This window comes from Phalacrocorax aristotelis, chromosome 15, assembly GCF_949628215.1.
Source record: "Phalacrocorax aristotelis chromosome 15, bGulAri2.1, whole genome shotgun sequence".
Classification (NCBI taxonomy): Eukaryota; Metazoa; Chordata; class Aves; order Suliformes; family Phalacrocoracidae; genus Phalacrocorax; species Phalacrocorax aristotelis.
This window is the reverse complement of record NC_134290.1, coordinates 16,505,253-16,522,460: the sequence shown is the minus strand read 5'-3', so window position 1 is coordinate 16,522,460 and position 17,208 is coordinate 16,505,253. Positions and strand designations below refer to the sequence as shown.

At 44.2% G+C, this 17,208-nt stretch overlaps 1 protein-coding gene across 2 annotated transcripts in view; it reads left to right on the top strand.

Annotated features, from left to right (window-relative positions):
• PPM1F (protein phosphatase, Mg2+/Mn2+ dependent 1F) overlaps positions 1-9,267 on the top strand; it is a 28,484-nt gene extending 19,217 nt beyond the window's left edge. For both annotated transcript variants that reach the window (XM_075110209.1, XM_075110207.1), the window contains exon 7: positions 594-9,267. In XM_075110209.1, the coding sequence (XP_074966310.1) occupies positions 594-967 (374 nt within the window). In that variant the 3' untranslated portion in view covers positions 968-9,267. The remainder of the gene's footprint in view (positions 1-593) is intronic.
• Positions 9,268-17,208: the final 7,941 nt, after the last annotated feature.

Here is a 17,208-nt window from a genome sequence, read left to right as displayed (position 1 = left end):
GATTAAATGAGCTTACTTTGCTACACACTGATTAAGGCAAGAAGAGAAAAGACCCTGGGCAAGTACAGTAGGTAACTAATGTATGAGTGGAAGCAAATTAATAGAAATCTGTGTAATACTATTTGAATCAACAGCAATCCATGTTTAATAGTGTGTCCATATAAAATTGATGAACTAAACACAATGAACAGATTTTTACGGCGTTGTGCTGTATATCTGAATAGCTAAGAAAAATGTCATTTTAACAGCATTCTGAAGGCAGTGCAAGAAGCACACCTGCAAAATGAAGGCCTGACTATTTCCTTGCACAAATACATTTCATAGAGAAAAAACTTAAAATAATTTCTTTAGTTTCCCTGCAAAATTAGGAAAGCATGAATCCTTAGAAATCCACTGGATTTAGGTAGGTCCCAACCGTTCTTAAAGAAGCAAATGCCTTCCATGCTTATTCCGTAGGTTTTCACTACGCTGTGCTGCATCAGGTACCTCTGGAATATGACCTGGCTGTCCTTGAGGATGGTAAAAGCCAGTGGTGCATGAAGAAGTTACTGTTTGCATATGAAGTAGTAAAGCCTTTGTTTTGTTTGTCTTAGGTGACATATGTCAAAAACCCTACATCTCCGGTGATGCGGATGGAGATTCATTCGAGCTGACTGGTTCTGAAGATTACTTGCTCCTAGCCTGCGATGGATTCTTTGATGCCATCAAGCCGTATGAGGTGGTAGACTTGGTCCTAGATCATTTAATGCAAACCAAAGGAGTGGGTCTCAAAGCAGCAGAAAGTCTGGTGGCTGCTGCAAAGGAGAATGGATCCAGTGATAACATCACTGTTCTCGTGGTGTTCTTGAGGGATCCTCAGGACATCTTGGCAGACTGTCTCAGAGACCCTAAGAGCCTTGGGGCTGGTGATGATGCTCGGAGCTCACCCTTTAGTTTCCTCAGCTGTGAGGCAGCAGCCACACAGTGACAAAATCTGCTTAATCCAGAATGTTCAAGTAAGTTCACATCAGGAACTGCTTTCCTCTGAAGAAACCTCTAACACAATAGGCAAAACGTGTCAGGAAAAAATGACAAGTGTGGACAAACATTTAACAGAAAGGCAAGACTCCTTTTACTGAGTTCCCATTTGTCTTTTCCTTCCTTCCCCCTCCCTTCAAAACATGCTGAGCAGACGTGGAGATTTGTACAGCTATTTTGTCTCTGGGAGCAGACTTCTAAAGTGTGTCCCAGGGCTGCTGGTCATATCCCTCTGCCCTGGAAGTGGTAGGAAACCGCAGTAAGTATAAGCTACTGGGTGAGCATACCCGTTTGTGAATTCTGAGTGAAAATTTAAATTAGTGCTTCAAAGAATGCTGTATGTTGTATTTAATTGTGATGTTCCTTTGGAGACTGGGAGGAGAGAAACTGTCACCGTCAGAGAAGCTTGGTCTGTAGAAGCAGGCTTGGTGTGCGAGAGACTGGGTGACACCGTTATGCTGTGTACGTTGCTTTTGTTTTGTACCAAAGATGATACTACCAGAAGGATGCGGCCTCTTTACTCAGACACATCTGATTTTTGTGTGTGTGGAGAGGAGAAAGTGAAACAGAATGCTCCAGGAAAAGAGCAAGAAAGCTAACTAGAAATATCCCAGGCAAAATGATACCAAATCAGCTGCTTTCTGGGATGCTCTGGTTTTATAAACTGGAATCCAATATTTAACTGCACTGGATTTTTTTCTCCCTAACGCGCACACTTTATTGGCTATTTGGCAACCTGAAAAAAAAGGACCCTTATTGTTGTATTTCAGAGAGGTCTTTACAGTATGTATGCTCTAGCAGTTAAATACGCTCTGTTTCTGCCACTTTTTTGTGTACTATAACAAATGAGAGTTTTATTTTTATTCTAAGTATTTACTGAACTTTACAGTTGGATGAATTTTTTAATTTTTTGCAGTGTTACTTTTATTTTGTTGTGGTTTGTATTTAAATTAGAATTTTTAAGTGGCTGTGTCTATTATCTGGTTTTAAAAACTGACTACCCTCAAGTGCCTTAAATATTTCACCCAAGGATTACTGGCTTCCTGTCACACTCTGAGCCAGTTTGTAGTGTTTTTAAAATGTGATATTTTTATTTCATTAATACTAATGCTTAATGCACTTAAACGTTTCATTTTTGTGAATGATTTTAGTGGGAACTAGGTTTTGAGAAAACACCTCTTTCATTGTTGCCAAATCTTGTGACTTGTAGTAAAAGCTTCACGATACTTACTGTGACTTACCCCTGCCCCATGGAAAAAGCTCTAGTTAATCATAAAGTAACGATCTGAGTCATCATGACTTTCATTTAAAAAGAAACACACTTCTGACCTTCACAAGAAAACGTAATAACACAAACTAGAAACAGTTTAGGAACAGGTCTTGATTAATAGCTGGTTCATTTGGCCACACCTCATGAACTCTTGGGGTCTAAATAACTTTCTAAGGAGAAGTGAAGCGAAGGCAAGGATGAAAGAATCTTGGTGAGTGTGTATGTTGTGCGATTGTTCTACCCGTTACGCGCTGGAGCCTCCGGTTGTGTTTGTCTTGCCTCGCTAGCCCGGCTGGCAGAGCTCAACAAGATCTGAAGGCTCAATGGCAAATGTGTTAGTAATTTTTGTATCCAAACAAGAAGTGCTTTACATCTGGCAGCAAGATTGTATGCCTCGTTTAGAAGCACATGGCATTGCAATATGTCAGGCCTGTTGATTAAAATGTGTTGAACATTAACGTTGCTTAGGGAGGAAATTTAGGGAGAAGAGTTGAGGCGGCTAAAAGGCAGAAGAGAGCAGCACTGTTCTTGCCCGTAGTGGCTCTGCAGTTACCCGAGTGACCTGAGTTTTTTGCTGGATTACTACGGACAGCCCTGCGGTTTAACACAGGAGCTCATCCATGACGCCATCTCGTTACTCAGCAACTCGGACAGGGACTTCCTTGTTCTGTGTGCAACAACAGGAGCTTTTCCTCCGAGAAGGTTGCAGGCGCTTTTCCGTCCTACGTTTTGCTGTCCTAACATATGTGGGAAGGCTTTCTGTGCTGGCAACCTGGTAGGGTAGGTGTGAATTTTTGTAGTGGCCCTACCTCGGTTGAGGAAGCCTTTAGACTTGCATAGTAATCCCCTTGTATTTACCATCTCCCAGCTCTTTGATTTCTAACCCAGATATGCAGTGTCATGCTACGTTCTGATGACCACTAGTGCCTCTTGGTGTCTTGGAAATAGTTCTCATTATTAATAGAGTAGAAATCTTACAGAAGTGTTTGATTTTACTGCTGTCTGGGGTTTGTCAGGACAGCGGGAAGCTACTGTAATCATGAAGGGAGGTGTGAAATATTGGTAAACTCACAGTATGGTTTAGCTTCTGAAATTTGCCAAATTTCCTGAAACATGGAGGGAACTGAGCAAGCCAAACTTTTTGTAATTATCCTTTTTATTTCAGGCTTTTGGGGAAGATCTACTTTGCAGAGGAAACAAAGTCTTAAGTCTTTGGACTTAAGTCAGTGGATACTTAACAGCTATGTAAGAATATCCTTTTCTGTTTCAAATCTGATATATTTTTTTTTCTAGGGGAGCAAAGTGAAGCAGGCCTTTAGAAAGCTGTCTGTGGTCATCAAAAAACTGAGTTCTCAGAGCTATGCTCTAGGGAAGAAATTCTGCATTCTGAGAAGCTGTTCCCTTATATAGATATTTTCATTCTAAATGACCTAGTGCCTCATTTCTTTGAGATGAAAGTGGACAGGAATAGCCTTTGGGAACTCATACAGATTTCAGCAGGGATAAAGAAATATTTCCCTAATTTTCAGAGACTTTTTACTAGCTTTAAGAAGCCTGGTCAGTCTATAGGAGTTGTAACTGGGTCAAAAATGGCAGTTTGTAACCTATCAGTGGAATAAATAAGTCTTAATGTGTCATCTACAGTAAAATTCCAAGTACTCTTGGGGGGGGGGGGGGATTGGTTTTGGAGATGTCTTATGTGTGCTTGACAGCCTGATCAAAACCTGTGGAAACTTTTTTTTTTTCTAACTGAAAAACCAGCATTTCAATTTGATGTCAAATCAGTAACGGAAGTATGACAAAGTATGCCAGTATGGATTTTGGAAGTGTACTTTTTGTCTTGAAAGTGGTCATCAGGATGGTCTTATCCTGGGGGTGACAAGGCAACCTCCGATTTTTGTTTCACCTGATACCTCTGTTAGAAGCCACCAGCTTTAACGCATAAGCTGTTACAGGAAGTGTCACCGGTATGGGTGGCGAGGAGCGAGGGTGAGGAGCTCTAGCAGAAGGTGTGAAGCTGAACGAAATAGTCCAGAATATGTAACGGTGCTCTGTTTTGAATTCCCAGTACTAATCTGCTACATTACCTTTCCTTATCTTTCCTCTTACAACTTACTGGATTTCTGGTGTTGGCTGTTGTGTTTTCCTTCCCTCCTTTGGTTAAAAATAGCATGTAATTTTGGTGAAAGAACGCTCTCGCCTCTCTGGCCTTTCCCAGTGTCATGTACAATACGCTAACGCTTGTCCGCCGATGTCAGATTGACTAATGACAAATTGACTAATTTGCCCGTTTCCTTGTTGTCTTTCTGACGGGCCTGCAACAAAAACAATTCTGGAGTCTGGCCAAAATGTTTGAGGCTGTAGAAGTGAGCTGAAGGGTTCAAGACAAATGTTCGATGAAAAATGAAAGTATTGTCATATTTTACTAGACTCCAAATGAATGCTGCTGCAATTTAGCACCCAGCATCAGAGAGGCTGCTCCTTAAAAGAACCTGCACTTTTAAAACAGAGCACGCTTAAATTCTGGTATTGTGCTTGACTGAAAACGAGCTGTAGTCATTCTGCTTCGAGAAAAACATCTTTTGCTTATGGGTAATTCATACTTCTGCCTTTCTTTCCCTTGCCTTCCCTACCCCGCCCTCTCCTACAAAGAAGCATACCTAAGACAGTGAAGTCTCCTGGGTCTGACATAGACAAATTACAATTTTACAAATTACATTTGTTGCAGGGTTGGTTTTGGGTTTTTTTTTTTTCTGAGAACACAGAGGATAGAAATGCAGGAAAATTTTTAGAACAGAAGGAGATTAAGTAAAATCCACCCTCTGAGTGATGGAGGAGTGAAAGAGAGAGACAGGAATGCATTTAAGTATTATTAATGCCTATTTTAAAAAGGAAGTGGGCTGGAAAATAGAGCTACAAATGTCAGTTCTTTAGAGTGAAATACCAGTGCTTGAAAGAATTAGAAACACACCCATTAAAACGGCAAAACTCAGAGGTAACTGTCTTCAAACAGCCAGGGAAGGAATCACAGGGAAAGCATCCGAGGCGACTCACCGAGGCCCCGCGACGCTGTCTTGGAAGCTAATGCTACGACATGGATTTTTCCAAACATCGTTACGTGTGAGGTAGCGCGAGGAGGGAGCACTGGTACGAGCAGCTGCCGGTCACCGCCACTGCTGCCATGAGTAAATGCCATGAGGTGTGTTAACGAATCGATACGGCTGCTGAGCTCTCCCAAGATGAGTAATTGGGCACGGAGCGGTTACAGCAGAGCTGGCAGTTGAATAGTGTTAATCACAGCAATGACTTTAATAGCATTTAATAGACACTTATCTGAATTCAAAGTCAGATGAGATACTGCTCTTTTTAAAAGCATTTCCAGTGCTATTAGCTTTCTGTCGTGAAAAGCCACTAAAATTTCCATTTTTTTGTTGGATGTTGGGAAAAGTGCTTCTCTTGCTTTCTGAATTCTGGAGATAAGTTGGCTGTCTGCACTGGAAAACCCATTTTCGGTTGAAAGCTTAAAGCAGCTGTTTGGGGTTGAAACTTCCCTCCCAGGCAATCCTTCAGAAGCTATTTAAGAGGTGCCTCCAAAACAAGCGGCTGAGGAACATAAACGTTTCCGAACAGCATTGCACAAAAGGTAACCAGCAAACATCCTCAGTCTGTAAAGGGCACAGACGGTTATTGAGCTGCCTGAAGTCTAAATTAAGATCGCAGCTCCACCTTTGTGTAACTGACACTTGGTTGGTTAAACCACTTCTGTTCTTGTGGATGCAGGTACTCAATGCACAGCACCAGACACGGTCTGCTCCTGTTCTTACAGTGCTGAAGTACCAAGGAAATGCTCTAGGGAGACGGTGGGGGGATGTTAGGCACGACAGAGCAGAGTGCAGATGATTCATATATAGTTGAGCTCTAGTTAAGCCTGAATTAAATTTCCCTGCTTAGTTCTATTACTGTCCCTTTAACAATTGGACCTGTGCCATCAGACAAAATCCTACTAGGAAGTAGTGGTCCCGTTCCTCCTCTTGAGGAGCAAACAACTCCTGACGGACAAAATGTTGTTCAGGAAGGGTTGGAACGGGGGAAAAATGAGCTTTCAAAGGAGTGCAAGACTTCCCAATCTCCGCTAAGTTATCTGTTCTCTCTAAATGTGTTTATAGCAGGTCTGAGTGAATTTGACTAGCTGTGCTGGAAAGCAGTGGGTCTCCTGCCAAGCTAGTCATAGCCTTTAAAACTGACAGCACCAGAACCAAGAGGCTTGTCCTCCCTGCCCTCCTAAACCGAGCCACCAGAGCAGCCAGCCCTGCCGAGCATTTGTTCTGCAGCATTGGCAGCTCTAAGAGCTAAGCCAGCCACTTTCTGCATGTTCTTTGGTTGTTTTTAATACATTTATTGGATTGTACTTTATCTAAAGTTATTTCTATTGAAACCAGTCATGTCAGCTGAAAAGTAATCAAATGGAGACATGGGGAAGTGACTGGACCTGGACACGTATCTGTCATAGACACTTCTTAAAATACTACCTTAAAATGAACTGGTAGGCTCTTGGGATAACCTTATCTCCGAACAGAATAGGAAACCAAAATCTTAGGGAATCACTTAAACCCTTATTTCGGTGTGACCCATCGGAGCCCGAACCCCACAGCCTTCCCCACAAGCTGTTCAGCGTTGCGGGTTCAATGTGTTTCCCAAGCTGTGCACGCTGCTGCTGGCGCGCACGAAAACAAACAAAAGGCAGCTGTGTTGGCAGCGCAGAAAATTTAGCAAGATGCAGCTTTTGTCAAACAGAAGAGGACAAAATCAATAGGAAAAGAAATGTTTTCAAGCTTCTTGGAATGCAAACAATGGAATAAAAAAAAGCAACCTAGAAGAGTTGGCAGTGCACTGTCAGCTCAAAACCACTGTTTTAAGCAAATGAATTTGGCTGCTTTGTAATGTCTGCTTTATTTTGTTAACAAACTCCTCTCAGTCAGGGTTTCATGTCTTGTTGTTGATATGTGCTTTTTTTAGTCTGAAGAGGGAAAATATATTTAACTTTCGAAGGAGCTTGAATGTATCTGGGCTTTGTGACTAGTTAGATTATGATTGTTGAATTTTCCCTCAACTAAGCAGCCTGATGACTGATTTCCAGGAGATATTAACAGAGCAAGTACTGAACTAATTAAGGATTAAATGGCCCTGGATTTCCATGCACAAGAACTTCATCAGTCTTTCCTGGTCTAGCAGATCGCCTGAAGTCTGTTATCGTTTGTGCGGCAATACATTAGGTGTGCGGAAGGTTGGTCGCTTTGGCAAATGGAGCTGGAAGGCGTAACCATCACTCCCTGCAGGAAGTATTTATCCTTTTAACTGGGGAATGATGGCTCCTTTTGGATGTCGAAGGTTAAGGAGATGACAACTAGGAATCTAGAGAGGTCCTACGGGCCAGGGGGACACACTTTCTCAGGGCAATTAAATACTTCCTCTTTTTCATGTTGTCCTTTCTAACTTTGCTAAAAGCCATTCTGCTTAATACTGGATGATTCACGCTGGGCTGTTTTTCTTTTTTTCTTTCAGTGTATTTAATAACAGCAAGATGTTTGTTCTGTTGGGGGTTAAAACTTTATACTGGCAAAAAAAAGCCAGTATAAAGTTTTAACCTTAAGTACTTTAACTTCCTTAACTACTTTAACTACTTTTAACTTCCTCTTCTGTAAGTCAGTCCTGCTCTGTCTCCTCCTTATTCTCTTCCCAATGTTCTTTTTCTTTTATGTCCTTTCACATTGTCAGCCCCCATCCCCAAAATGCAGCTTCTTACACTGTAAACTCCGTTGGCTGTTAAGTCAGTTTAGTTGACACTTTAAAACTTCAATGTCATCCCTGTTCATAGCAAACGTGGACTGATCTGCAGGGGCCCACAATACCAAGAGTGTAGAAAGTACCGTGTCACCTCGGAAGATAAGAGACTACAACTGTTGTGTCTTGGGCATTGACCACTATTGGATGTGTAAGAAGCAAATCCTGTTATTTGCATGTTATTCCATAGGAATTCTTAAGCGTACTTCAGGTAACCGTAGCTCTCATCCTGCATACGGGACTTGAGAGATGCTCTTCTCTCCGTATTTCCCCGTTCCTACAGATTGCTTGTGTTTCCAAACATTTGCGCTGTTCAGAGAGGGGAAAAGAGCTTTCTGACTTTCTTCCCTCTTCAGTTCTCTCGCTCCTGCCCTAGCTGACCGAAGCGGCAGCTGTTGCTGCAGCGCACCGCGTGGCTGAGCAGCCTCAGCCAGCGTAGTTCTTCAGTGTCTGCTCTGTACCGTAACTTCAATCCCGTGCTTATTTAGTGGTAAATTAGACCTCCGTAACTACTCCTGCCGACCTAAAAACACACGTTCTTATCAGTATTAAAGTAGTACAACAGCAGAACTGTTGCTTTAGGCACATTTCTTGCCACTGTGTTGGCTAATGAACCTTGAATGAAAGTAAGAGGGCCAGTGACTTTGAAGTAGGAGCTGTTAGCCGAGTGTTGTAGAATCGTAGTCCTTATTTATTTTGTATGCTAATCTGCACTTGTGACCCTGAGCAGAAAAGCTGCAGTACAGCAGGTTTTATAAGCTGTGGCTTAACCAGTTGTTTAGTTTCTTCAAACTCTTATTTAAGCTGGCTGGTTTTGTGCACAGGTCGGAAACCTGTCATTGATCATTAAATGCTATGCATATTGTACATTCATTCACATGGATTGTCCTAATAGTGCTCGTGTGTATTGTGCCACATTACCATATTTTTAATATATATATATGTATGTGCGTACTGCATGAGGTTTAATTGTTGGGGTTTTTTTGTATTGTCACTTTTGTATTCACACAGTGCCTCATGTATCTATTTGCATATTGCAAGAAGTTGTTTCAAAGCAGTGACTGGAAACGGGGATAAGAACTCCCCACTGTAGGATCTGATGTTGCTGAAGCATTAATAAAGTATAGCGATTCAAAGCATTGCTTGTTTATTTTCTTAAATGTATTTTTCATTCTAATATGTCAAGTAGCTGGATCCACAGTGGTCGTATTGCACATCTTTGAGTGGTTACTCTGTCACCAAACCGTACCGTCTTCCACAGGCCTTCCTGGGAGGAGAGACCGGTGGAAGCGCTGGGAGGACCCAGTCCTTGGGATCACAGAGCACACTCGCTTGAAAAGGTGGTGTCACTAAAACCGTCTTAGAAATGGACTGCGGACCTCTAATTCATTGACTTGGTCTAAGTTTTCTTTCATTCTTTTTACCAGCTAACAACAGTAATGATGCAGGTGGAGTCTGGCATACGGTGTCTTACAGCGAAGGGATAATGGTCTGAAAGACCCTGTTGCAGCAGAGATTGTGACAATTCGTTGTGTACTTGCATTCTTGTTAACGAAGCGGTCTTCAACCGCTGACACGCAAGGATGGACAGCGAGTTCTTGGGGTGCATTGGGGTTAACTTCCTACAGAACATAGAGGAAGTTTCAAGAAGGATGTTAACTTCCAAAATGTGAGTGTGGCTTGGAAGCTAAGCTAATCTGTGTGATTGTGTCTGAAGTGCTGGCGATCATATCCTCAAGAAAGGACTCTGTAAGGAAAGCAGGACAGAGATGGGCGGCTTGACAAAAAGCGAGCTTTAACAGACTTGGGGATCTGGGAGACGCAGTCTTTTAGGCAGTTTGTCTAAACGCTATTGTGTTTATCCTAGTCAAAAAGAAAAACAAAAATCTAGTAAGAGCCCCGGATGCTCTATCAGAGGGAAGCGGATAAGGTATTTTGTGAAATACAAAAGTAAGGATAACCATAATCAATCATCAGGTAGGTTCTGCTCAAGATACTTGAACCTACTTCAGATCAAACCTCAAATCTCCTGAAAATATCTTCCATTTCATGGTTCTAAAAGCTTTGTTGGTTTGGGTTTGGTTTTTTTAACACTGAGAATTCCAGGGGTGAAAATTCACTTGTAATAATCTCTAGAAAAGTAGCAAATTCTCAGAGAAGTGTAGGTTGGCGATTTGCTCGGCTGGGTTTAGCAGCAGTGTCCTAGCCTGTGATTCACTTGGCTCACCAGGGAGCACAAGCAACAGCCAACGGCTGCTGGTCTTCCGTGGGAATCCACCATCCAGGTGACTCCACAGTCCGAGGGAACTACAGCTACTCTTTGCTGATAACACGGAGCTGAACAGAATCACTCCAGCGTCTTGTGGGTGTCTTTGGTACTTCCCAACGAGGGGTGCCGTCGCCTCTAGGTGTGAGCCTGTCCCAGCTACCGGGGAGGACGGGAGTGGACATTGCTGTTGTTCCACCAGTGCCCAACACTGGCTTTACTGTCTCCTCCTGATTAGTAGGAGGTGAAATCCAGATGTTGCTGAGTCTCGCTGGCTGTGCTGTTGCACTCATGAATGTTTTCTTTTTCATCTAGCAGATCTCCAATAGACCATGTGTTCAACGTGGGGCTCGTAGCCAACCTTCTGCTCTGTGATATCAGTCATCTGCAGGCTCTGCTGCTGGTGGGTTTGAGCAAGAAGCAATCAATAAACCCGTGGAAATGAATGCAAAACTTTGATTTAAAGCTGCATGAAGCTAAACTTAGATGCCATTGATGGGTTCATGACACAGAAGCATTATCCACCTCAATTGCTTGAGCAAGGGATAACAAATCTCCATGTCCTGTCTAACCGCCCCCAAGTTGATATGTGTTTCTTTGCGACAATGTGCTGTAAAATCTGCAGCCACTTATCTCCTAGACTGTAGAAAGCAATGAAATAACAATGGTGATGAGGCACGTTTCTCCTCCAGCCTGAGTTAGGGACTGTTAGAACACAAATGAGAGCGATTTAATTCTTGTAGGGCTGCTTAGTTTACCTTGACTAGTATTTGCTGGTTTCATCCAGGATCTCTAGGCAACTTTACTGGGGATTGCTATGCAGAAATTAGTTCTTTGGCTCTACCGGATCAGTCTGGAAATGCCTGTCCCCTACACCTGGGAAACGGAGCGAGCAGAAGTGCTTCTTCAGAGACTAGGAGAACTTTAAGAAGTACGGGCTCTCCTCTAGTAACACAGGCTTCACGTGCCTCTGCTCTTTGGGGGCCAGACAAAATGTTTTCTGCATCTAGATCAAGTTTGCTATTCAAGTGACACTGATGTAGATCACAGGCTTTCATGTTACCGTCTCTTTTTTTTAAGAAATTAAGCATAACCCTGAATATGTCACATAAAGCTGCTTGTAAATTATGTGTAGAGACTGTGATGGGTATTTACCTGTTTCACCAAACTGATAACGCAGTTTTGCATATGTAACTGTGCACGTGGCTTGCAGTCACATCCCTTGTATAAAAAAAAGCCTTGGTTTTTCTAAGTGTTAAGCTGTTCTTGAACTCTTCTGGTTTAGGTATCTAACAAAAATCTGTTACCTGTTGCGCTACAGCTAATTCTTGCTATCTTGTTAGATGCTTTTTGATACTTGCGTTTCAGTTTTGGTTGTTTTCCTTGGAGTTAAGATGTTTTGAAGTTTGGGTTTGCCACATTCTCATGTTGTTGTGTTGAGCTGTTTGGAAAGAATCTTAAGTTCTCATTAGAATGAAAAAATATTTAAATGTTTAAATGGCGCAGCTGTTATCTAGCCTTCAAATAGAAGTAGCTCTCGGAAAGAAATATTTTGAACATGCCTTGACAAACGTAAACCTGCTCATTTTATACAAGAGTTCACTGTGTATGCTTGAGGCATACGGTAAGGCGAAACCAAGTCTCTCGCACAGCCTAAAAGAGAGAACTCTAGCTCTGCTGTGGTGGGCAGACTAGCTACGGTACTTCAGCCGGCAGTTTGATGATCTATTTTCCCCTAAAAAGACTGCACGAACCACAGAAAGGAGACTTTCCTCCCACGCCGTGTCCCAGGCCGTAAGCAGGCGCGCCCAGGAAGGCCCTGTGACCTCCTCCTGCCCGGCCTGATTTCTCTGGGTCGGCCTCTGGCCTCTGAGCCCTTGCGCACGGCGGGGGCGGCTCCTGCCGCGGGGTGGGGCAGGAGGGGCTCGGTGCGGGAACGCAGATGGCTCTGCAGGTGCCTGGAGGGTCCGGTAGGCCTCGGGGGTTCTGCCCCTAGAGGGCTCCCTCTTTCCTTCGGCCAAGGCCAACCAAAACGCGATGGGAAGAGAGAGGTGACCTCGCCCGTGGCCGCAAACTGCGGCGGAGCCCTCTGCGTGCTGGGTCGTTCCCCTGATGCTTGCCTCCTGCAGGGAGGTGCTGGAAAGCTGCGTGGGAAACCTTTCTCTACGTGATAATACCTTCCTTCCTTCCCCGTATCTTTTAAGAAGTTGCGGTGTTTCTGGCACCCGTTCTGTGTTTCGCTTTTTGCTGGTTAAAACGCGAGGGGGGTTGGCTGAGGCTGGGTACAGCCGCCCCGAACAGATCCCCGCCGGTGGCCAGCAGCAGCAACGCGGGGAGAGCCAAAGAGCCTGTTGCACGGGGGCGGGAAAGAAGCCGTTCGTGTAGGTTAGAATAATGTTCCCTTTTGCACCTCTTAGTAGAGATTAAAAAAGATCTGAAGCCTTGTTTCTCTTTATGTAAGACACGAAAGGTATGTCTCTGGGTGTTTATCAGGCTGTAAGAGATACCTCTCTTTTCATCTACGCCGCAGCTCCCTTACGAAACCGAGTTCTGGTGTCGGCGTGGGGAAAGGAAAAACATTTTTAACAATGGACCAGAAGACATTTTAGGCTTTCTGTATAATTAATTATAGTAATTTAAAATCTTGTGTGAAGTCTGTGCTTGAAGAAGTTCTAAGTTATAATTAAGCCAAGCTGCTAACGATGGATCTAATTGTTGGGTTACAGACAGGCGCAGGTAACGCGAGTTGGGCCGCTGACACCAGAGATTTCACCCAATTGCGTTCTGTTGATGCAGCTAATTCCGCACAACTGTTCCAGCAGCTGGAATGACCGGCATGGGGTGAAGCGTGGACGCATGTCAAGAGTTTTCCCTGACAGGCTTAACTGGCCAAATGCCGTTGGTCTTTAAAGGTACCGTGTCCTTAGTGTCGGCTCTCAGAAGACTCCCTGGAGCACAGCTGCTTTAGCATTGCCGCTGCTGAATCCCGGCTGTTGAGGGACTCGAGGTGGGGAGTGAATGAGACGCTGAAATGGCTCTGCCAACTCCCCCTGCCTATCCTACCCATCACCTGAGGGTCTCACATCTTTCTGAGGAAAGGAAACGTTGCAGTCGAAGCAAAGGTCAGGCTCAACAGCGCAGGCAGGCTTTGCTGCGCACTGGTGAGTCTGCTTTTAAAAACAAGAAGTCATCCTCTCCCTCTCTTTGTCCCACCCTTCTCTGGATTTTCATCTCTTCAGAAGGTTAGAAATATCACATCAATCATGGACAGACCTTCCTCTTACTACAGATCTAAACCTGATGGCCGATACCGGTGATTGATGAGGATGCTGAAGTAAACATCAAACCCTAGGCATCCAGTATTAAGGCTACATTTCAAGTCTAAATACAGCGTGTTTGGAGTTACTGGCTGAGCCATTGAGGCGTTCCTGCCCCACAGTGCAGTGTATGCTAACCAGAAGGTTATGAGGAAACCATTTCAAGAGCTTGGTCTTGGACTGGCATTAAAACCTTTGAAAAATAGTTTAATTTTTCCCCCCATTATGCTCTTCCTCCTGGAAATGTTTCAAAGGCTGGGTTTTGCCTTAGTTCAGCATCTCAGTTTCCGTCTTGGTTTTGTCTGCTTTCTAAGGTAAAGACATTTTAGATCTGTATTCTCAAGCCCCTTTGTCACTGGTGGCTTTTACATTTTTATTCATTTGGTAATGCTAGTGACTGGAAGGGGCAGTGAAGGGACTGGAAAGTGGCTGTTTTCTGCAGGGTCAAAGAGACAGAGCGGGGATCCAAGCAGTTCAGTATTTGTTAGGTTGAAGTAGTTTACGGAAAGGTTAATGAATAAATCCCAATACAAATACTAATGAAAACCGTTCATTTCTTCCCCCTACTAATAATCACCTTTTGTAATGGGAAGATACATTGCAAAGGCCTTCCCTACCCTCAGACAATGGTCTTCTAGTGTTTTCTTGTTAATGAAGTTTTAAGTCAATGAGCTATTCCCAAGTAGGGCTCGGCCAAGCCAGGGCGTGCATTAGCAGGCTAATGGCAGGCATCCTGCGTCGCTGAAGGCCGTGTGGCTCATGGCAGTCCTCGAGGAGCTGGCTGCATCACTTGGAGCACTTCACACTGGCTCTGCTAAATCACTCCTGCGCTCCCGCGCCTCCTCTGGGAGGCCGCTCCATTGACTAATAGACCTCGCTGTCAGGAAGTCTCTCCTGCTGATCTCAGCTCCATTATATACAACTGAAACTTCTCTGGCTACTCTTTAATGAAAAATAAAAAGAGAAGGCAAAAAGCCATCACACTTATATAAAAAATTGAAACTAATCTGTTTTTCCAAGCTTCACTGTAACAGAAATTGTGTTTTTAGTTGAATGCTGCCTGCATGCATTTTGGGCCGACAGCAACAGGATCTGGAAGTTGGCTGGCATAAATCCACTCATAAATAAAACTGCTGCGACTTGGCGTCTGTCAGCGGCCGACGTGTGTGCCTGTGACATGTACGAAAGCTGGCAGCTAATGAAAGCTGAGCTGAGCTGCCGAGGGCTCAAGGGAAGATTGTGGAGCTCCACAATGCGCTAGCTGAGATGTCACAGGGAAGCCAAGGGCTGGGGGTGCAGAGGGGAGACACCGGGGCTGCGTTTTGCAAGAAAAATGGTGTCGGCACCACAGCAGCCCGCAAAGCTCCCTGGCCCGGGCAGCGAGAGCTGCTTGCAGCCGTCGCCAGCCGCCGAGAGAGGCTGGTGCGCAGGAAGTACCCGGGGAGAGGTTTTTCACAAGGACCTGTTGTTCGGTTGCTCAGATTATATCAGTGTTCTGGCTATTGAGAGGGATTTGGCCTTTGGGTTTTGCTTTCAGCTTTATTTATTTTTGCCTGTTCTCAATTCTCTTTGTGAATACCAATATTCTGAGTCACCCAGAGCGATTTCTGCCTTCATTAGAGATTCCTTCCAGCTCCCCTTCAACTGCCTGTAGGCTGTTGCCTGCCCCTGCCTCCCCCTGTGCACTTTGCTGCACATATTTAGCTCTCAGTATTCCATCACTCGTCAACTCCCGCAGCTCTGGCACATGAATACCTTCAACCGTATTAAACTGTATTGTACCTTTGGTCCTTGCACAGCTTGCTTTCTTTGCCTGGCCTGGCCTGTGCTGGCCTTGCTACTTCTGAAGCATGTTTTCAAGCATTTGAGATACGGTAAGAGGCCACAGTTTATCCCAGTCCCAGAGCAGCTGTGCTAGAGCTGATGGAGCGAAATGGTTAAGCCAGGAAACTCGGCATCCAGACCCTGTCCTCTGTCTCTGTTACATTGCCGCCTCTGTGTCACCTTGGATAAATCCACGTGCCTGTTTGTGCTTTTGTTTCTTTGATGTACATTGGTGTTGCTGCACCAGACAGACAGGACTATGCTTCTAAAAACCAAAATTAAAAGATGCGATATAAAAAAGAAGTAATTGTATAGTTCTTTATTGGGTATTCCTGCATGAATTGCTGAGCTCTGCGGCACTCTAAAGCTTGTGTATAAGAAATTCTACAAATCAATAAAGAAAATAACCTGGAAAGGCGGATGGGTCGCTAATTACAGCACTAAGTGTCAATACTGTAGATGTCTTAATGCTAGTTAGAGACCGTCCCTAATGGTGTTCAAACAATGTACATTTGCTTTAGCTCTTTTCAAAGTCCAGATGAGCTGCTCAGAGCTCTCTTAACGATGCGAATTATTTAACGCTCATTTGTATGCAGCATGCTCCTGCTTTGAAAGTGCTTCGCAGAATTCAAGCCAAATTCAGCTTTGCAGCTCCACTGAAGTCGGTGCTTGTCTGTGCATCTGTTGGTTGCTTTTCTTTTTGTTTTCATTTTAAGAGTTAACTTCTGGTTTTGTGGATTTTATGTTTTTAAAGGTAATATCTGCAAAGGGTTTTTAGTCTCCTATCTCTCCTCCCAATAAAGCAGATGCAGTTCTGTTGATTCTCGCATCTCCCTCTTGCCCCCTGCGAAAGGAGGACAGGCCAAGCAGGATATAATATTTTTTGTGTTTTCTTTCCTCTACTTTGCACCATTTTGGTGGTATCTGGCACTTCTCCTAAAAAATCATCGTGCAAAGGATCTCTGCCATCTGATGTATGCAAGTTACCGAGTTCCTGCCTGTGGCCCGCTCCTGGTTTGACACAATGTGAACCCGAGTCGTGTGCAGCTCCGCAGGTTAGTTACGCTCAGTGTAGCGGCGTCAGGATGCACCTTCCTACAGCCGAGAGCGATACGGCACGGGAGCCTGACCTGCTCTTTGGCTTGAATTAGCTGCCAAAAGGTGGAACGGACGTTCTTAGTTCTGGCATATACTCATTTTTTAGTTTTGGACCCCGTAACTGCAATATTCTTGTAATTTTTAACTCCATCCCAGCTATGCTTTTAACACGCACATTGAAAGAAAATAAAGAAATTGCCTGCTATTATATCATCCGCTCCCGCTGGGTAATGGGTAGGGGTGTGATTTTCAGCTTACAGCACAGACCCACAACCATCTTACTGCCTGCACGGAGCAAGTGGGAGTAACGGCAAAGCATCCGTGCTGGGTGTGTGTGTCACTAGAACGGGCAGAGACGTTCCTTGTCAGCTGTTAAGAGATCTGCTGCCAGCACAGGCATGAGCGTGGAGACGTGGGAAAAATGGGTTCATTTCCAAGCTCCACAGCGGACGAATCTAGATGCCCCGTTGCCCTATTTTATATCATATTGTTATAGCACATGACAGCTTCCCCTCTCCCTTCCCTGCGGTACAGTCCTCCGGCTCCTGCCTGCGCTCATCTTGATGTTCTCTCCT